The sequence below is a fragment of the Myxocyprinus asiaticus genome, chromosome 30, assembly GCF_019703515.2.
Source record: "Myxocyprinus asiaticus isolate MX2 ecotype Aquarium Trade chromosome 30, UBuf_Myxa_2, whole genome shotgun sequence".
Lineage (NCBI taxonomy): Eukaryota > Metazoa > Chordata > Actinopteri > Cypriniformes > Catostomidae > Myxocyprinus > Myxocyprinus asiaticus.
This window is the reverse complement of record NC_059373.1, coordinates 3,657,637-3,680,623: the sequence shown is the minus strand read 5'-3', so window position 1 is coordinate 3,680,623 and position 22,987 is coordinate 3,657,637. Positions and strand designations below refer to the sequence as shown.

Genomic DNA, 22,987 nt, shown 5'->3' with positions numbered 1-22,987 from the left:
TTCTCTAGCATTTCTCTAGTCAGTGGCATTTGCCAATGCAAACATCACAATTACTATTGCTCATTCGTAGGGTTAGTGATTTAAACAAATCTCTCACCCAAAGTACTACCCTAACAACCACAAAGCATTACACTGAAAACCACCCAGAACACCCTAGCAACCACATAGCAACATACTAAAAAACAACCATAACGCTCTAGCAACCACATAGCAACATGCTGTAAACCACCCAAAACAGCCTAGCAACCACATAGCAACATGCAACAAACCACCAATAACACCCTAGCAACAACATACTGTAGCAACATGCTAAAACCACCCAGAACACCCTAATAATGCCATAGCAAGGCTAGTAACCACCCAAAACACACTAGCAACTACATAACGTACAAAAAAGCATTCTGAACACCCTAGCAACCACATAGCAATACACTAATAAGCAAAAGCATCGCAGCATGCTAAAAACCACACAGATCACCCTAGCAAATGCATAGCAACACACTAATAACCACCAGAACACCCTAGCAACAACATAGCAACATGCTACAAATACCCTAGCAAACACATAGTCACACACTAACAACCACTTAAAGTAGAACACCACAGCAACCATATAGCAACAACAACAACAACAAAAAAAAAACACACACACAGAACACCCTAGCAACCACATAGCAACACAATGAAAACCACCCAGAACACCCTAGCAACCACATAGCAACATGCTCAAAAACAACCATAACTCTCTGGTAAGACATAGCAACATGCATGATAAAACCACCCAGAACTGCCTAGCAACCACATAGCAACACATTACAAACCACCTCTAACACCTTAGCAACCACATACTGTAGCAACATGCTCAAACCACCCAGAAAACCCCAATAACCCCATAGAAACACTAGTAACCACCCAGAACACCCTAGCAACTATATAGCAACACACTAAAAAACACTCTGAACACCCTAGCAAGCACATAGCAATACGCTAATCAGCAAAAGTAACACAAAAAACACTCAGAACATACTAGCAACCACATAGCAACACACTGAAAAACCACCTATAGTAGAACAGCTCAGCAACCACATAGCATCACAAAAAAACATTCAAGACACCCTAGCAACCACAAAGCAATAGGCAAAAAAAAAAAAAAAACACCAATAACACCCTAGTGACCATATAGCAACACGCTAATAACCACCCAGAACACCCTGGCCACCACATAACAATACATTAAAAACCACCCATAACTGCCTAGCAACCACATAGCAACACGGCAAAAAAAAAAAAAAAAAAAAAAAACACCCAGAAAGCCCTAATATCCCCATAGCAACACTAGAGAACACCCTAGCAAGTACATAGCAACACAATAAAAAACACTTAGCAATACGCTAATAAGCAAAAGCATCACAACATGCTAAAAACCACACAGAACACCCTAGCAACAGCATAGCAACACACTAATAACCAGAACATCCTAGCAACCGCATACTGTAGCAACATACTAAAAACCACTTACAGTAAAACCACAAAGCAACACACAAAAAAACACTCAGAACACTTAAGCGATCACATGGTCACAAACTAAAATCACACAGACAACCAACTGTATAGCAATGCCCTAGCAACCACCCACAACACACTAGCATCAAGGCAATGAGTTTTGCATGTGCAAGCACCACTCACATTTTTTAAAGAAAACGTAAAAATCTCACTGAGAATCCAATTTAATCTACAGAGCTGACAAAAGAAACAAGGAAATGTAGATAGGAAGATGAGAAAGATAAAAAGTTAAAGACAGAGAGAGACTGGTCAAAGCTGTAATAAACTTGACTGTAATTAGTGGGGTCATGATCATCCAGACTCTGGGTTGATGGTAACCACAGAGGAGAACTAATCAGATCCTGACCTGCTTCACTTAACACACGCACACACATATACACACTAGGGGTGTGCAGCGAAGCCATTATCTGTATCTGTATTTGTTACTATGACTAAATTATCTGTATCTGTTTCTGTATTTGGATAGAACCAGATGTGGGCGTGTCTTAAACAGGAAGTGTGTCAAAACTAATATTAAAATGTAACTCTCTTACATTTATAGTTTCTGTATATAAAATATGCCTCGGATAGGCCTATTAAGTTATTATTATAAAATAATAATATAACAATAATAATAATAATAATTATTATTATTATTATTTTATTATATTATTTATATATTCTTTATTTTTTCCTACCAGATGAAGCTTAATATGACATTAATATCTGCTGAAAAATAATTGTAATTTATGTCTGTGCAGTGTGCATGTATAACGACGTTATAGGTACGAGGTATCAAGCAATTGTGAAATGTCAAGCACACATTTTGCAGCGAATATTAAACAAATACAAACATAAAAAGAAATGAGAATAAATGACTATTGCCTACAAACAGGTGATAGCGCCGTAAATCTATCAGGAATTTTTATGATACACTTGAGGCTTATTTTGTTTGCACATATTTTAACATAATGCGAAGGACATAATTATTTAGTTAAATTACACATGCAGATTTAGATAAATGCAGTGGAATAAATGACAAGAGAGCCTCTATATTTCAAGAAGAGAAAAAGTGCATGTTTTTGTTTCTCCGCAATCCTCCGTGTGCAGGAATATTCTGAATAGATTTACACTATGACGTATTTAAACCTCTATGGAGCATATCAACTTTTTGGGAATAAAGGCTTAACCATGCAGTTACCTTAATTGGTGATGGATGTAAATGTGGTCAACTTTAAGAGACGGACAGACGAGCTCCGCTACAAAATCATCACATCTCTGGTTAGGAATTTAACATCACACTCAGGTTGGATTATGGATCCTTATGTGTGAATTGTTGGTGTTAATGTGTTAACAAACAGGCATTTTAAGAACTTGGAAACGTGCATGATATAGTATCTTAGTTAAATTTACGTCGACAAGCTTAGATTTCTGAGACGCGCACAATTAAAGGAGACTGTCGAGACTGTATCAATCCGATCTGAACTTGAAATCATTCATAAGGTTTACACTGTAGTAGTATTGGCTTCACACAGACTCAAAATGTCTTTGTCATTTTGGGTATTTTTTTATGTATTATTTATATTTTGATTTATACCTGTGCTCGTTGGATGATTTGACTTCTGAATATTTTTTCTATTATTCGGATGAATTCGATTATTTGTATTGAAGTCATTATTTGTGCCTTTCCGAATAAGGTATTCGGCTTTGGGCACATCCGTATTACACACACTCTTGTCTCGCAACGACTCCCTGTGAAGTTCATAAGGTTGATAAAGTTATGCAAGCCGCTCCCGACACACAACAAGACCCAAACAACAAACCTCCTAAACTGTCTTGCATCATTTCCTGTCCTCTGTATGATAACTTCCTCTTGGACAACAACAACACCAGGCCTCAGTGTGTTACACAAGACAATTAGAGTGTTATTCTGGGCCTGTACTATCTCTCAGAGATCAGACTGATGAATCATTCAGATCTAGAGCAAGAGCTTTCCTTCATTTGAAGGTGCCGAGAGACCTCGACGACCAGCTTTTGCCGCCCACTCGACTCTATTCACTGTTTCTTTCATTCTCTCTCTCACACTCGTATGAAAAAAACATGAATGTATTGTACATGCACTCTAAGGTCCTTTTCGAATACAACGGCAAACATATAAATGAGGATATAAGCTCATGAGAAGCAAGATCATCTCAGGACAATGAAGGTAACGTCTCACAAGAAAATATCACTCTGGAGACGTTTTACATGAACCACAAAAACGTCAATCTGTGGCTGTTTTAACATCATTTCGTAGGCTTTCGTAAAGCCTCTGTAATTATAGGATTTTTTACATGACTCTCCGGAATACTTGATTGTGATTGGTTAATTGTGGCATTAAATATTTAAGTATAGTGATGCTAAACTTACATACAGTACAGTAGCTGTACTAGTTTCATGTCTCATATCACTCAGAAGTCTCTTTCTGTTCACAAAATCAAATAATTTCACATCAAGTCAATATTTCAGGTTCTTTTCAAATTTGTATTTACATTTAGCATTTATTCAATTAATTTAATTAACTTTTTGTTTTTATTTATTTATTATTTATATATCACAAAAAGAAGGATTTTCCCAAATCCCTGTCTTCCATTCAGAGTTTTCTGGTTGGTTACCATGCCCAGATTGCTGCGTACAGAGTCTGTGCTGTCACAGAAACAGGTGTGATTTCTCAGGACCCCTATTTTTTGCATGATAAAAAATAAATTAAATAAAATAGAAAATCGCTAACACTGGCAGTTTTTGATTTATTTGTGTGTGTGTGTGTGTGTGTGTGTGTGTGTGTGTGTGTGTGTGTATGCGCGCACGCGCTTGTGTGTGTACCTTGCTGTTGTCTTCGGTGGGTTTTTGGGGTTCTTGTGGAGAACTGTCTGTTGCCTCCAAGCTGTCGTCAACTGACACTAGAGTGTAGAAACAGTGCCAAACAATCAGAAGTGAAACATTAATTAAAAATAAATAAATAAATAAACTATGCAACAATGTTTAAAACACAATTAATTCTGATCATATGGTCAATGATTTCCATATTTTCACCCAGCTTTCAAAAACTGATCCAGAATCTTACTTGATTTCTTGGCTTTTCTTGCGAGAGCAGCAGCCAGTTCATTCTGTACCTGTGTAAAAAATTAAATAAAACGTTTAAAAATGTTATTTCAGGTAAACCACAAGAGTGAGCTGCCATTACTAAACTCTACATGCAAATGAGCTCATCTTGACTCAGATAAAAGCACATGCTCTGCCTGTATGAAGATTTCTAGAGTACAGTAATTTCACAGCAGTTAGGAAACTAAAGCAAAAGCTAAAAGAGCTGGGAATTTACACTAAAATCACTCCCAAAACTGTTAGAGTGCTCATGGGATAATGGTGGACATAATATTGTTTCAAACATCAAGAGAAGAATATACAGTATACTGTATATAATATATAATGTATAATTATTCATGCAGCTTTAAGGACCTCATTAATTAATTTAGAGTACATGGAAAAATTTTACTCGTAAAAATTCATTTGACAAACTGCACACATATGGAAGTAAATTCATGACTAAAGTCTTTGACGCATAAAGCATGCTGAATTGCTATAATCTAAAAAATAAATGCATTTATTATCAGTGCTAGCATTTAAATGCATTGAATTTACAGTGCTAGCATTTTGCGAGACTGAAATTTAATAAAGTTGCATTTTTAAGCATTGAATATTTCATTTGGAAACATACTGATTTCATTATTAAAAATTCAACAATAAATATTCACCTTCCAAAGTTAATTTCCAAAATATTCAGTTAATTTGAAAATACAATCTAGATTTTTCGACAAGTAAAATTCAGCCCGTTCTATTTCGCTGAACAAAATTTGCTTCCTCAAATTCAGTGGTTCAAATTCGGTTGGAAATTTAACCTTCCACATCCGGGAACTGCAGGAAAAGCAGCAGAGTACCGATGCACAATTAATTAAGATGATCATAAAAGTCAAAGCTGCAACTTGTTTTTGGGAAACTCAGCCTATATATATATATATATATATATATATATATATATATATATATATATATATATATATATATATATATATATATTTATTTATTTTTTTGTGTGTGTGATAAATACATATTAATTTATTCCCACTTATCCTATATAAGGTCGCGAAGGTACTGGAGCCTATCCCTGAAAACTGAGCTTTGACTTTTATAAATGAAGATAGGCAGAGATGTCTCTGCTAAAAATGTATATAATATTAGCCTAGATAAGATTATTTGAATGTTTATTAAATATTTTATGTCTGTCAGTACATTTCTGATTTTAAAAATCCTCGACTGTGTAGAAGTCCTTGGTTTTTTGGAATTATTTACTTCAGCACCGGAAATTACAGTAATACGCAGATATTGACGTAGTTCAGGAAACGCAAATAAATAAATAAATAACAAGGCTCAGTTTTCACCATGATATAATGTTAGATAAAAAAATACATGTTCAAGCAAATCATATTAATGGAATAATTGCATCTTACATTTTTAATTTAATAAACTGTGGTCACCCTACTTTATTATGCATATGTCTACCTACACAGCAATCTAGACATTGAGAGGCCCTAGGCAAAATTAATTTTGGAGAGGCCCAGAATGGTTGATTTTTTAAATATTTTTTAATGTATTTTTATTATTTAATGTGGCATGACATACAACAAAGTGGTAGCTCATTCAAATAATCTATTTAACAATCTGTTGTTTGATGAGAGAGAGATAATATAGTTGCAATAATAGTTGCGCAGTGGTGGATAATTATTCTGTTGTACGGCATTGAGGAACTGATGATGACACGGGTTGACCAATCAGTGGAAAGTTTCAGCAGTCAACACCCAATTGCCTTGCACCACCTACTGGTGAGAACGAATAGCATCAGCTGGAGATTGTGCATCGGTACTCTGCTGCTTTTCCTGCAGTTCCGGATGTGGAAGGTTGAATTTCCAACTGAATTTGAACCACTGAATTTGAGGAAGCGAATTTTGTTCAGCGAAATAGAACGGTCTGAATTTTACCTGTCGAAAAATCTAGATTGTATTTTCAAATTAACTAAATATTTTGAAAATGAACTTTGGAAGGTGAATATTTATTGTTGAATTTTTAATAATGAAATTAGTTATGAAATGTTTCCAAATGAAATATTCATTGCTTAAAAATACAGCAATGTTAAATTTCAGCCTCGCAAAATGCAAGCACTGTAAATTCAATGTATTTATAATTTTGATTAGAGCAATTCAACATGCTTTTATGCTTCAAAGACTTTAGTCATAAATTTACTTCCATACACCCCCATTTCAAATGAACTCGTAAAGGCAAAAAGGGTTTATAAGATTAAGTTAAAATATACACAATTTATTTTATACATTCATACTACATTTTAACCTAAAATCTTGTTGTTTATAAATAATAATAATAATGTTAATAATAATAAAAAATCTATAGATGGGTGATTCTCACGAAACCTGTCAAGTAGTAGTCCTGGTCATATTTAACCCCAAATCAATATAATTATTTTTTTAAATTATACTTTGCATTAAGAAAATTACGGCTGCATTTGGGACATTACGATCTTTGCATTCTGACATTATTTTCAGGACAGTTAGAAACATTTTACCCCCAATTGTCATTACCATAATGTGTCAGGACATTTTAATTTTACTTTTCACATTATTTTTACTGATGATTCTCATTACCGTAACACACACATTTTTTATACTGTATTACTGAAAAAAATTAAGAAACCTGTGCAAATTAAAGGCAGTACCAAGAAAGTACTACTATGATGTATAAGTACTGTAAAGTTAAATAACATATAGTTTTCTTCATGTTGCAGTAATGAGATTGTCATAATGACCATCTTTTTTTTTCACATTGCGGTAATGAGGATTGGTTGGTAAAATGTGCATAACTGTCATGAAAATAATGTCAAAATGTAACAAATCTTAATGGTCCTAAAAACAGGCTTCATTTCCCATATGTAAAATAGAATTTCGTATTTCTTTCTTTTGATTTAGGAGTAAAATAGTACCAGGACATTTTATTGACAGGTGTTTTGAGAATCATCCACACACATTTTGAATCAACTGCCCATAACTTATAGAGTTTAATCACAGTTTTCTGAAATTCTGATCACTGCATTTTTCATTTTCTGTATTGTCATTTTATATCGGAGCTGATTTTATATATTTTCATGAGAAGTCTATTAAAGCATATCATTTGCATTTATTTGTGATGCATTATGAGGGCAGCACTGTCATGTTTACAGTGACCTGTTCAGGAATGACTGTGGCGGCTGTATGTAGGTGTTCGTTGGAGAGCGACGGATCAGTTAAACGGATGGTTTCTCTGTCCACTGGTGGCACACGAGTGTCTGTGTGATGGATGAGATTCTTTCAGGCTGGAGTGGATCTTTACAAACACCAGGGGAATGAAGACATGGAGTCAGAGATGTGCTGCATGGGTCAGCAGGCGAACACACACACACTTACTGTAGACGTGAGTCTCTCCAGCGCTTTCATCTGGAGAATCTCGCTGCAGATATCTCGCTTTCTGTCTGGGTCTTCCTCGGGTCTGCAAGACGATACACACACACACACACACACACACACACCTTTGAAGTGACAATGCATACCTGCATCTCATGTGAGTTGACACACGTTATTGATATTCTGCACAACAACAAGACCCATAGGATCAAGTGAAACAGATGCTACGTATGTTCAGAATAGAGTACTAGCAATTAGTTACTGTAATTCAATTACTGTTAATCAAAAAGTAGAGTAACGCATTACGTTTTCAATTCTTGTAATCAGATTACAGTTTCCCACTTTCAATTAGGTGAATTACTTTTAAATACATTACTTGGGTTGCACATACAGGTATTTCTATAATAACATTATGTGGAGTCCATTTAAACCATGAATTATGTTCATATGAGCGTTTGTTTGCATTTCTGTGAATGAGAAATGAGTGAGAAACTTGTGTGCTATGATGAACAAGGAGGAAATATAGACATTATTTTTAATTTGTTAAGCTGAAAAACATTTCTGTGAAAAGTGTTTAGATAGTAACTTTAAAGTAATAAGTAATGTGATTATAAATTTAGAGAAGTAATAATTAATTTGCAGTGGATTACTTAACCAACACTGACACTGCATACTGCCTGCTACTGTATGTTTTAAGGGTTGTATGTGAAACTGTGTGACGTATACAACGATAAATATTTCAAACAGTAGTATGCTATATTGTTGCCACATAGTTGACAACAATAACTGTTACCATTCAGGTATCATACAGAAAAATAAATATGGTTAATTAGCATTTTTTAAATTCAATTACATGTAAAAATGTCTTACAGGGATAGTTCACCCAAAAATGAAAATTCTCTCATCATTTACTCACCCTCATGCCAACCCAGATGCGTGTGACTTTCTTTCATCTGCTGAACACAAATGAAAAATTATGGCCAGATGAACGAAGAATGGTGGCCAGAAATGTAAAGCTCCAAAAAGCATAAAAAAGCAGCATAAAATAATAATCATACGACTCCATTGGTAAAATCCATATCTTCAGAAGTGATATGATAGGTGTGGTTGAGAAACAGATCAATATTCAAGATCTTTTTATACTATAAATCTCCACTTTCACTTTCACATTCTTTGTGCATATTGCCCCATACTGGGTAGGGATGATAATTTATAGTAAAAAAGGACTTATATTGATCTGTTTCTCACCCACACATATCATATTGCTTCTGAACACATGGATTTAACCAATGCAGTCATATGGATTACTTTTATGCTGCCTTTAAGTTCTTTTTGGAGCTTCAAATTTCTGGTCACACTTGCATTGTGAGGACCTACAGTGCTGAGATATTCTTTTAAAAATCTTTATTTGTGTTCTGCTGAAGAAAGAAAGTCATAAACAACAGGGATAGCATGAAGGTGAGTAAATGATGAGAGAATTTTAATTTTTTGGATAAACTATGCCTTTAATATCGACTAATGTTATGTCCAGTTCCTTCGTCACACTGGAAATGGGAGGTCAAGTCATGGTACAGTCTCCAATCAAAAGTCCAAAATCTTAATGAACTCAATCATTTCTAATCAAATTCTTCCAAGATTAGATTGCTTGAGCTATGCTATCCACAGTTATTTTTAAAGCTGTACACTCTTACTATAGGTCAACAATTGTCACAGTTGTGCCTTCGTTTATATCTCCCATATCATTTTGAAAGAAACATCTGAGACAAAGTTCATACTTAAATGACAAGCGAACTCCATTAAATCTCCTGAGCTTTGACAGAGAATCATCTGGGTCCATTTGTATAGAAAAAATCACATTCTATGCACAGTAAAGAAGCAGTAAACACCCCAACACAGCTTTAGAAAGTAAAACCCTCAGCTCTCTCATGCCACATACTGGTAGTGTACTGTTTTACATATGAAGCCCCAAAAGAAGTCTGAAGCTCAAATTGACTTTGACCACACCCCCAGATTGTCATGTAGTGCATGACATTTAACCTAACATCCACATTGAGGTCTCTTGTACAAATACATGTAAAAAAAGACAAAGAAAAAGCCATTTTTATGATCAAAAATCAGCCATAAAATACAGGTTCCTCAATGGTTCTTTGCAGTGTTCAACAAAAACTAATTTCACTAAGAACCCTTTTCTTGAGATGCTATATGGTTCATTAGAGATTAAAAAAGTTCTTGATGTTCCTTATAAGTTCAAATCAGTGTTTTGCTTTCTAGGTTTTTAAAGCACCAGAACATTGATGGTCATTGAAGGTTCTCCAATGACATCAGATTGTACAATTATAAGACGTTTTGATTCTCACTTCCACTAATGTTATCAGTTGTAGTTTATATTAAATGAGGCTTTTCTCTGTTCAGTTGAATGTGATAAGCGTTTGCCTCCATTCTGACTCGCAGTCGCTGCTGCTTTTAATCACATTAGTACATCATTTAACAATTGCTTTAAATAAAAATGGCAGATGAAATGTGCTAACATGTCTGACTTCATTCCAGCCCTTGTAAAAACAATATCACAATATTAAATTTGATGCTTTCAAAAATTTGAACATTACTTAGATGCTTCGTCCGGTTCCTGCCTCCTCCTTTCCATTGGACACTGTTACATTGGTGCTGAAACCCGGAAACTGGATGAAGCATCAAAGTAATGTTTTAATAAACTCAAACACAAAAACACACAAACATAAACGCATACGGGGCAGCTGCCTGTAGCTCTCTCTCTCCCGAACTGCCACATCTCATTGCACCTATCCCTCTCCTCGGCTGATTAGCCCGATTGGGGCCCGGGCATGCGTAGTCACGGCCCGGCCCCGCCTTCCTCCTTGTCACATACGTATTCCAAATTTCTTAACAAAATTCCATCTAATTGAATTGTGTACCTTTTAACTAAATTAAATTAATAAAACTTAAAATATTTAATTTTTACAATTTTATTTTGTTAAAGATTACTAAATTAAATCTGATTGAACTTTGTTGAAATTGAAACAAGTAAATCTTAAAATATATTTTATGAGTGAATAACTAAGGAGAGTGGAGTTTTGCAAAGGATCAGTTGGAACCTTTATTTTTAAGCAGGAATTAAAAACGGTTTAAGGAACAAAAAAAACGAAAACTAACAACATTTTTACAGAATGTAACCAAAAATTGGAACAAAGAACCTTTCAACTGGGTAGCACTTAATTTTACAGTACTGTTCTACATTTACATACTATATAATTACAACAACTATAGTAATTACTAGGTACTAACCCTAAACCAAACCCCAAACCTAAACTTAACCCACATTAAGAACATGTAGTTACCTAATATTACTCGGTACTTTCTTCGGTAAGTACACTTTAAGTGTACTAAAAGTACACGTACTGTAAAATAATGTGCAACCTACAATTTTCGGAGTAAAAATGTTATTATTAAATGCTGATAACCAGTTAATAACGTTATTCTTTCATTCCAGTAATTCTTTCATGAAAGCAAAAACCAAACGGTTTATCGCAGTAAACCGTGCAGTGTATATGCAGTAGAGAGCGATTTAGACGGACAATTGTTTATTTTTTAAATATTTTAATTATTTTGAGGACATATTTTATATTAAGGATCCATTTACTGAAAAGACATTATTTTACACATGCTAATGTATACTATACTTTTATAGTGAATACATTTCTATGCCAATCAATCCCCCACACGGGAAAAGATCGCTTATTTTTCGCTTATTTTGTGTCGCTTATTTCTCTTGCGAGATCTGGCAACACTGCAACCGGTACATTATCCACCAATTAGCAAAGAGTACTGTCAACAAGAGTACTGAACAAACTGAAATCCCTGTTTTAAAGGATGTAGAGCAGATAGAGTAGGTTTAAATCAGCACATGAACAGAATAAAGGCCAGAAACCTGCTATAATGTGGGACAAATCAGCCGCCACATCCGTCCATATTACAGAGCACTTAAACTGGGCCAGTGAGTTTGAGAAGTGGGCCAAAGTTTCACTCGTTCTCTTTAGTGTCAGTTCATTCATCACACACACTGACACACTTTCATCACACGCTACATCTCTCCTCCCGCTCTGTCTTTCCGCATCCCAACTCCAGCGAGAAACGTCGACGGATGAAGTGATTCGTAATGGCGGCGACTTCTAAATGAGTCAGACATGCCTTCTGAGAGTGCAATACACACACACACAAATACAAACCCAGACACACAAATATACTCTCAAATGCACTCTGAACCACAAACACACAAGCAAATGTAGACACACACACATACTCAAATTCAACCTCACTCACCCCACGCTGCCATTACCAGTTTCTCCAGAACTGAAGATAAAATGTAAATCATATGCAAATGAAGAGTGGAGGTGTGTGCATGTGTGTGTGTGTGTGTGTGTGTGAAGGTGTTTGAAAGAGAGGCAGTATCCAAACAATCTTGGATAAAAGCCATAAGAAGCTGCAAGGTTTTTCTATTTTAAGATATAAAGTCGTGACCTGCACGACACAAATTAACAAAAAACGCAATTATATCCACAACAAAACACAACAGCAAACACAAACAGTGAGTGATACAGGGAAACTACGTGACATCTCTTGAAAAGTGCAGCTGTATTCAAAGTTTAGATTCATTTGCCTTTCATATCATGTTCAGCTGGTTATTTGACATGTTCTGTCTCGTCATAATAAAGGTCATATGTATCGAAACGTTGACTGTTTCCGTGGCAAGTTTCCAGAAACAAGCAATTTTTCTATCCTCACTGAAAGCAAAAGTGCTGCACATTGTGACAAAGTCATAGCTAATTTGAAAATGTCTATGTGGTTTCTATGTTCATCTATGTGAATCAATGAAACACAATTCAAGTGACCAATAACACGATATGCCGCTTGTTGCCGCCGTAGCTGGTTAGGACACAACTGAGAAATAATTTTTGCAGCAGTACAATTTTTGTAACATTTACCTCTTCAACTCTGTGGATGAGCCGGCAGGTCCAAAACAGGGCGCTATATCGCGAAAAACGTTTACGCTTAAAATGTTCACGTCACTATATGTTCACAGCACCGCCAAGATGCCACTGTTGGGCCCTTGAGCAAGGCCCTTGACCCTATCTGCTCCAGGGGCGCTGTATCATGGCTGACCCTGCACTCTGACCCAAGCTTAGCTGGGATATGTGAAAAAATGAATTTCACTGTATATGTGCAAATGTATAATGTGTGATAAATAAATAAAATTATAATTATAATTATATAAGTCAGGCATATGGGGTGTCCTTTGAAAGCTTGGAATCTGAACTTTTCATAGATAAGCATAAGTTCTGCATTTATGTTACATAAAATAACAAATAAGGCCCGAAAAAATCCGCTTCACAAATGAGCGCCACCTAGTGGTAATTTGGTAAAGTGGTAAATATAAAAGTCTTTCAAATAGCACTTAAATAGAGAAGTCATATATCAAATGAAAGCTCTCATTCTCAGGAATGCGACTGTACAGTTATTTCATTGCTCTAACATTTTCAAAAGAATCCCAAAGTGAAATATGATTTCTGTAAAGGCCTTTTCACGGCAAATGCAATTAACATTTTTTATGGAAACAATGGATTCCTAATGAGCCCTTCACACCTGGAACGAACATTTGCGCCGAATCGCGCACCAACAAAGCAAAGATTTTTTTTTAAGGTGAGTTTGTCGCATTTTTTTTCTTCACCCAGCGAAGAAATGCTCCGACCAATAAAATTTGAGCTGGGAATCACATGTCAGGAGCTTCTGCAGTTTCCAAAACCAGCAGAGCAGGTGGCATTTAAGCACAGAAAGCTGTTTTGACCACCAACATTGAACGCTGAAGGAACTCCTGAGAATATACTGATCAGTGAGGAGGTGTGTTTCATTTGCATCAAATGCCTTAAAAACAGAAACGTTTTTTTCTCCTATGGGTTCTCTTAATATGTAAATGATATTGCTGCATCACTGCCTTGCATCCCCTTTAAAAAGATCTCTGATCTTACATGATTGTCTTCATTATGTATTCCATATTGCTGTATTTTTTCCTTTGCATTTAATCTTAAGTGAGTTCTCTTACATCTCTAATACATATGCCGCAGTAATATAACATTTATTGCAGCATGTTTTTCTTTGTATCACATTTGTAAATAAACAACTGTACGGATCTTAAGTGTTTTTATTAGTCAAAGATGAATAAAACGAATGCTGGGACTTGCAGTGCACTGTATGTCGTTGTATCAGAATGCCTTTGTATACCAAAAACGTGGTTTTGTCTCCTAAAAATTGTTATTTCTGTGCAATTGTTAATAGTCGTTAACAGCTGTCATTGGAATGGGTCAGACTGAAGATGGTTTTGTTGGGTGAGGTGTTGTATTTCTTGCATTATGTAGACTTTTTGAGCATTTAAATGCCGTAACGTTTAATTAGTAACATGTTTTGAGCAAATTTAGATACACATGCAATAAGATACAATCAGTATAGTTCAAATTGACAACATCTACAACAGTCATTATACTGTGTGCATTATGCATTAATTAAATTTTTTTTTTTACTTGAAACAATTATATAGAGAATATCTAACAGTGACTATAATCAGCATTGTTCCAAATGATAACATGTTTTAACTGTTAATATTATTATTTTTTTTACACTCGTTTCTTTCTAATCACCCCTCAGACTGTGTACACATGATAATACTGCCAATCATCTTGTCCAGCAGGTGAACTGAAATAGTTCGTGAAGTGTCTCAAATGTTTTCTTGTTGAGCAAATCAACAACAAACTCTTCATCAGTGCTGCAGCTTGTAGAGAAATCAGTTTTGCTTGTAAAATACTTCTTCTATTCATCTGCCATAAGTGGAGGGTAGACCAGCTGAAAGGTGCGTTGTGCCACCTACCGTACCGGAGTAAAATAGCTTGTCGATTAGCGCCACCTACTGTAAAGGTGTGAATGTCCTAACTGCAGTCATTCGAATGCTTTGTATGTGCAAGGGCCATTCGTCGGCAATTCGCCTCTTATTATCGCGTCGCCTTGGTGAGAAAAGGCCTTAACACTTGTGTGAATAATCCAATGTTTTATCTTAGATGTCCAGAACAAAATATGCGGTACAGCAGAAAAAGCATGCTAAACAAATCATCGTAAATATATGTTATCAACTACTGATTGATAAAATGTTGCATATCATTGCAAGGGGAAGATCTTAGTTTTCTAATGACACCTAGATTGAGCTTCTAGTCCACTCAGAGGCCGAGATATTCGATGAAACAGTGGGGGTGGTGCATGAACTGAAAATTAGACTGAATGTGTATGGACGAGCACATCTGTGAGGGCTAAAATGTGTTATAGCACCACCTATATTTCAGATCTGCATATTGTGATGGAAGGTTATAGAGGTAAAATTATTTTTTCTAGTACTTGCTGCCATTTAGAGGAATAAAAATAAGACTTGTAAGTATGTTTGCTTTTGCATGCAGTCAAGATATTCTGTATATGCAACGTATAAAGACATAGACAGCAATTTGTTTGATTCAAACCTATAACTTTTGTGAGTCTTTTTGACCAATGTATTCAATAAAAGAAATGTCTCGAAAGAGTCTTTTGTTCATGAATCAAAATAATACTGTTTGTGCATGTTAGTTTTTGCATGCAACCAACGTATAGAAACATAGAAAAGGTAGTCGATTCAGTTATCACTTAAATGTATCAGCGATTCATTTGACTGACTCAAACCTATATCTTGTGAGTACACCTTTTTGACAGATTCATGGCTCGAAGGAGTAATTCAGTTATGATTAGAAACTACACTGATCGAACTGTAGGTTTGTTTTTGCATACAGCCAACGTATACAAACATCGGAAAGTGATTCAGTGCAGTAATCGCTCTAACGTATTCAGTGATTTGTTTGATTCAAACCTATAACCTGTAAGTTTGTGAGTCTTTATGACCGAATCATTAAAAGAAATGGCTCAAAAGAGTTATTCGTTCATGATTCGAAATTACACTGAGCGCAATATATATGTATATATACAGTATCATTTGGATGATTTGGGCGTGAGGATCTTATTTTTTGCTACGTGTGAATGATGAGAAACACTGAGACAGAGAGATTCTGGCTGATTGGGGTCGAAGAGGCGCTCTGTACAGCTGAACGGAATCGAACAGCCCAGTGTCTGGTGTCACCAAGGCCAAGCTATGTCGTTTCCAATTCCGTCACAAAGAAAAAAACTGCTGCCGTGGACACGGAACGCCATCCCATGTTCACCTTCCTGAAAATGACATCAACTGTCTGTTCAAATGTAATCTTGCGGTTCACATCTCTCTACAATATCAACTCTGCCCTTCACAGCTAATAACACAAAATCAAATCTTCCAGCACATCTCCAGAAAATTACGTTAAAGTCAACATGAAATGAAAATTTCCCCTGTTTATTTTCTTGATATCTTTTTCCCCCCTCTGGATAAACAAAAAAATCTTCTTTAGAAAAAAAAGATTAATAAGAAGTTCGTAAGAACGTATCTTGCTATTAAGTAAAAATATGAAAACAAGATTTTTTTTTTTCAGATGTACAACATATTTTTAACTTTTTTCCCCTTAAGTCTGAAAATAAGAAAAAATTGTAGATAAGAAGAATTTTATTCTTAAGCATATTTCGTAAGGTCTTTTGTGCACGATTTATCAGTGCATGTTATTCCAAATATTTTATTTTTTATCTTCGTAATTTTTCATCAAAACGTAAGCCATGCAGGCTATTCTACCCAACGAAAGCAAAACACAGTAAACTACATTAACACTTAAACTGAGAAGAATGGCTTCAAAATAGGACTGTCAATCGATTCATATTTATTATCAAATTAATTATATGATATGCCAATTAATTAATCAAATTAATCGCAATTAATCGCATTTGAAAATATATGCAGAGAAAGCCCCCAAAATAAAAATAATTCAATATATAATGATTAAATATTTATATTTAAATATAAATATAATACAGATTAGGGCTGGGCGGTTTTTCCAGTTTTTCCGATTAATTCGAAATTTGCGTTTTGACACAATTTTGTATTTTTTTTAAATCAAGAAATCGAGATTTTGCCAAAAAAATATGAATAAAAAAAATTGCAAACGCTAAAGTTAAATATGTTGTGAATCTACCGAACGCTGAATAAGGAAGAAAAAAAATTATTCATAGCTCTTGTCTTAATGCCGCTCCCAATCTGATCAGCTGCACGTGTGTGGCGTGTTCACGTGACAGGTTAACAACACGGAGACTGATACAAAAGATACCGGTAATATTCCCAGTATGATTGTGCACAGTGTGACTGTAGCTCAACTTCGTTCATCATGCAGGTATACACCGGCTTAAGACCATAACTGGCCTCGACCAGCCCATCTGGCACCAACAATCATCCATGCAATTATCTAATCCCTGCAGATACGGGTCAGGAGCTTTAGTTAATGTTCACATCAACTATCAGAATGGCGGAAAATGCGAGCTCAGTGATTTGGAGTGTGGCATGATTGTTGGTGCCAGACGGGCTGGTTTGAGTATTTCTGTAACTGTTGATCTCCTGGGATTTTCACACACAACAGTCTCTATAATTTACTCCGAATGATGCCAACAACAAAAAAGTGAGCAGCAGTTCTGTGGACGGAAACGCCTTGTTGATGAGAGAGGTCAACAGAGAATGGTCAGACTGATACGAAATGACAAAGTCTACGGTAACTCAGATAACCACTCTGTACAATTGTGGTGAGGAGAATATAATCTCAGAATGCTATTCTGAGATGCGGGTTGGAGCTGTTTTGGTGGCACGAGGGGGACCTACACAATATTAGGCAGGTGGTTTTAATGTTGTGGCTGATCTGTGTACAGTGAGTACTTTCTAGATAAACTTGATAAATGTATAGATATTGATTTCTAGATAACTTTCTAGATAGACTTGGTTTAGATAAAATAAATACCTACACTGGCTAAGAATTATTTTGCAGTTGTCTTATTCTATTATTTCTGAACACCTGGGTTTATTAGACTTTAATTTATTTTACATTTACACTCTGTTGACAACTTCCCCCTGTGGTATATTTGTACATTTTTCTTGCACACTTTTGTTTCCTATAATGTAAAGAACTTGGATTTCTCTAACCAGGTTGCCTTGGATTCTAATATAGCACATACAGTTTTAATCATGTTGGAGTACATTTATAAGTTGAAAAAATCGAATCGTGAATCGTCCATAAATTTGATAAAAAAATCGAGATTACATTTTTTGGCCATATTGCCCAGCCCTACTACAGATAATTAACTGTAATACCATAGAAGGCAATATGTTGTTTATTTTCATTTTACTGAACATCAGACTATCATTGGTCTACAGTCCACAGTAATCCATTTTGCAATTGAATCTGTCAATCTGTCCAAGATAGATTTATTATATGTCAATGTACACAAGCGTCAGATGGACGTTTGTGGAGCATCTTACTTGGTTTGGTTGCATTCCATCATAAACAGTGTTTTTAGGTCGCTGTCTCAAGTTAAACGTAGTTTAAAACTCAGAACAACACGTCTCGAGATGCATCAAAAATTCCCAGCATTTGGAATTGCCAAAATACCAAAGATTTTTGGTTGTGAAGGTAAATGTGGATCAACAAATTCCTCTGAATCTGAGCATACTGTAGTTGAGCCAAACCTGTCTTTCACTGGACAGACTCTATTTTGACAAAATGTGTAGTTACGTTTTGACTCTGCAGGGCAGTTTTGGTTACTGTTAATATGAGCTCATGGTTGTGATGCCTGAACAGTTGTGAATCAACTTCACAGCACAGATGGAGCACAACATCCTTCTAAAAAAGAGAGAATTACTCATCTAAAGTTCATATGTAAACCTGTATACTCTCATACATACATACAGACATGGATACACAATTGCATTTCCTGATTCATTAGGATTTGTGGTTACAGAATTAACAGGGGAAAACACAAAAAAGGTCACAAAAACAATCAGTAGAACAATCAGTTTCTTGCTCTGACCAACAACACATCTGCATCCAAATTAAACGGATGTACACATGATAGACAATCAAGGAGACAAGCATGTTGCACTATAGTGTATACTGCCTTCTATTTAAAAAAGTTTAAAACCGCACTGAACATGCAACGATAAATGTTTCAAACAGTATTAGGCTACACCGTTCTCACTTGACCTACAATTATATACAACAATTATATTATAACAATTCATCTTAAACCCTTGTGCTGGGTTTGTTTTGTGTTTCCGGTCAAAAATGACCGGCCCACTAAGATTGTTTATAAATCTCACATATTGCATATATTTATCACAAGATTATTGCACTAAATCTTTTTAAAAACTTATTTTTTAGTAATTAAATAGACAGGTTTTTTACTCCTTTTTTTAAACATTATTATTGATAGAATGATTCATTGAACTGAGTTTATACCGGGCCAGTGGGGGGGGGGCACTCCCTGTGCAAAACAAAATAAAAAATAATAATTACAGTACATAATAATTAATAACCACTCACTTGATCTGAACAAAACGGGTGTCGTTTTAAAGCTTAGAATCTAGACTTTACAATGCATTTAGCTGATCCTACCAATTCTTAAATAATACTTTTAAATTTGCTCACAAATAAGAACTGTTTCGTTCTCATCATTTGCAAATTTGTTATCTGAATGTAATTCAGAGTTGGTAAAACCATAAAGATGAGATAGCCATGTTGGAAAGGTCTCAATTAATAGAATGCAATGAGCAAATTTGTTTCACTCAGAGGCCAAACTGCAGTGAGTATTAGTGTATGAAACTAACATAAATATTACACTTAAATATAATAAACACGGGTGTCTTTTTATCACAATTTTCCTTATTACTTCCTGAAACATATATAACATAGAAAATGACATACTGTAACTTACAGCAGACTATCCTGATTCAAATGAGCCCAAATACAACATAATATGATAAGTAAATCTTTGAATATTCCTCAAAGAGTGTACATGGAAAGACGATGCACAAAAGGGTGCTCAACACACATTGTGTATGTGTTTGTGTGTGTGAGTGTGTGTGTGTGTGTGTGTGCATGTTCAAGGTTTTTGTGTGTGCAAGCACACATCCACATGTGTGCTCTTCTAAAGGAGTGGGATGCTCCTGAACACTTAATATTTCTGTATTTTGTGGTCTAATCCATTTATTTCCAATGGCCGGTCATTTTTGACCGGGAACACAACAAGTGTAACAAAGTGAAACAAAACCAAAAACAATGTAAGAAAATAGTCCAAACTTTCTTTGTGTTTTCAGATACCATATGTGAACAAAGTCAAGGAATTTTATCCCAATTAGATTGTCATAAGAAAAAGTCAAAATGACTAGAACACAACATAAGTGTTAATTCAGCAAATGCTGTCCAGTTATCATATAGTATATTAAATAATTATGGCTATTTTACAACTTTATTCCAATTTAACTTAACTTGTAGCAGGCCAATCAAATGATCAATTAATTAAGGAGATGTTAAAAATGGCGATATTACTACTGGTTTATTTGTCACAGTGAAAATGGAAGTTGACACTGTAATTGACAATTCTCATACTCTGCACAGTATACAAACTGCATACTGCAAAAACAGATTGCGTAGTATAGTAGTATGCCATTTCAGAAATACCCACTGACTTACAGCCCTAATGCTGTGTTCAATTCAACTCAGAATTTCAGAATATCCAACTACTTCTAGGACAAATGCAATGGAATGCTCCTTCAAGTCAGACTTCCAACTTGGGAACTCGTGCATAAATCTTTCAACTCCGATTTCACCCAGATGCAGGTGCTTCACATCACGCAAACATGTCGGCACATAGGGCGTTAATGATAAATATTCACTTAAATCTGTTTAGCTAATGTTTGCAGAGACAGGTGCTCAAAAGCTGTCTTTTGATAATCATACACCTGTACAACAAATGCTAGTATTGCAGCATTGTTTTTCAAATTGGTTGCAAGGAGACATCTCTGGTGACAACTGTAAACCGGCTAAGATAATGGGAGCACTACAGTATTGTTTGCGTATACGTCATCTTCCATGTATCGGGCAATGGAATGCCTTTATTGTTGGAGATATCAAGTCGGAATTTCTCACATCCGACTTTGAATGGAATGTTGCATAAGTTCTTTCACCAAGACAAATGAGCATGTAGCATGATTACTTCAGAGTGTACTTACGGACTGACGACTCTGAACTGTACGTAGGGAACGAGCTGCAGCAGCAGACTGACTCCATTCTGCCATTCTTCCTCATTACGAAATTCACAACCCTGAGTGTCGCACTCCTCGAATGAAAACTGATAGTATGTGTTAGAGTCTTCAAACACCAACCGCTGGTCAACTAAAGGGGAGAGAGAGAGAGAGAGAGAGAGAGAGAGAGAGAGAGAGAGAGAGGAAGAGAAAGAGAAAGAGAAAGAGAGATTTTTACCATGGTACAGTGGACAGATTTAATGAAAGATGCAAAAAACATACAGTGGTGTCCAAAAGTCTGAGATCCCACATTGAAAATGTTGAGCTTCAAAATCTAATTTAAACTTGAATATTAACAGAACGTTTTAAAGGAATATTCCAGGTTCAGTACAAGTTTAGCTCAATCGACAGTATTTGTGGCATTCTGTTGATTACCACAAAAAGGCAAGTCAGGTAAACAACATAATGCCACAAATGCTTACGATTGAGCTTGAATCTGGAATATTCCTTTAAGATAAAAATAAATAAATAATTAAAACAAAGAAATGTTGGGGGCCTGGGTAGCTCAGTGGTAAAATACGCTGGCTACCACCCCTGGAGTACGCTAGTTCGAATCCCAGGGCGTGCTGAGTGACTCCAGCCAGGTCTCCTAAGCAACCAAATTGGCCTGGTTGCTAGGGAGGGTAGAGTCACATGGGGTAACCTCCTCGTGGTCGCTATAATGTGGTTTGTTCTCAGTGGGGTGCATGGTGAATTGAGCGTGGTTGCCACGGTGGATGGCGTGAAGCCTCCACACGCGCTATGTCTCCGTGGCAACGCGCTCAACAAGCCACGTGATAAGATGCGCGGGTTGACTGTCTCACACGCGGAGGCAACTGGGATTCGTCCTCCGCCACCCGGACTGAGGCGAATCACTATGCGACCACGAGGACTTAGAGTGCATTCCAAATTGGGAGAAAAAGGGGAAAAATCCCCCCCAAAAAACAAAAAAAACAAAGAAATGTTATGATGCAAAATTAAGAGGTACTTTGTCCAAGTCACTAATTATATAAACACATTTGTGACATTGATCGTGTTAACTCCTTTGTACAAACGGTCAGATTTTCTTGCTTCTGTTGAAATCAAATCATACCGGATAACAGCCTGATCTCATGAAAAGTACACAACTGTGGTGACCTTTTTGCAAATTAATATTACGTCGATCGTTATGCATATTCTGGCAGTTCTGAGGTGAAATGTCCACTGTGTGGCGCTAAAAGCGAGTTACATTTTCTCCCAAACAGATGAGATTCTTAAGTTTAATGCTCTATCGAGTTTTAAATCAACAAAACCGACCTCCCTACCCTAAACCTTAAACCTTAAACCTAAACCTAAACCTAAACCTAACCTATAGTGCCAGAAAATGCAAATGTGAGATTGAAAAAGCAAATGCTGAAGCAATTACGCCATAACCCGTTCGGCTCACGTCTCAGCTCAGGACTCGTACCCTTTGCATCACAACTGCAACGCTCTATCAGTTGAGCTACCGTGCAGTTTGATTGCATTTGAACAAGCTTGTAAATGTAGTTGGTTATGGAATGCAGATGTTACAGTGCATCATCTTACACGTCGTACGCTATAGTAAAAG

General features: G+C 35.9%; 1 protein-coding gene across 1 annotated transcript in view; it reads right to left on the bottom strand.

The window, feature by feature from the left end:
* LOC127420859 (rap guanine nucleotide exchange factor 5-like) overlaps positions 1 to 22,987 on the bottom strand; it is an 83,153-nt gene that overhangs the window by 42,046 nt on the left and 18,120 nt on the right. Inside the window, exons 5-8 of the mRNA XM_051663440.1 lie at positions 21,349 to 21,511; positions 8,088 to 8,169; positions 4,646 to 4,694; positions 4,405 to 4,481 (exon numbers count right to left, since the gene is read on the bottom strand). Coding sequence (XP_051519400.1) covers positions 4,405 to 4,481; positions 4,646 to 4,694; positions 8,088 to 8,169; positions 21,349 to 21,511 — 371 coding nt within the window. The remainder of the gene's footprint in view (positions 1 to 4,404; positions 4,482 to 4,645; positions 4,695 to 8,087; positions 8,170 to 21,348; positions 21,512 to 22,987) is intronic.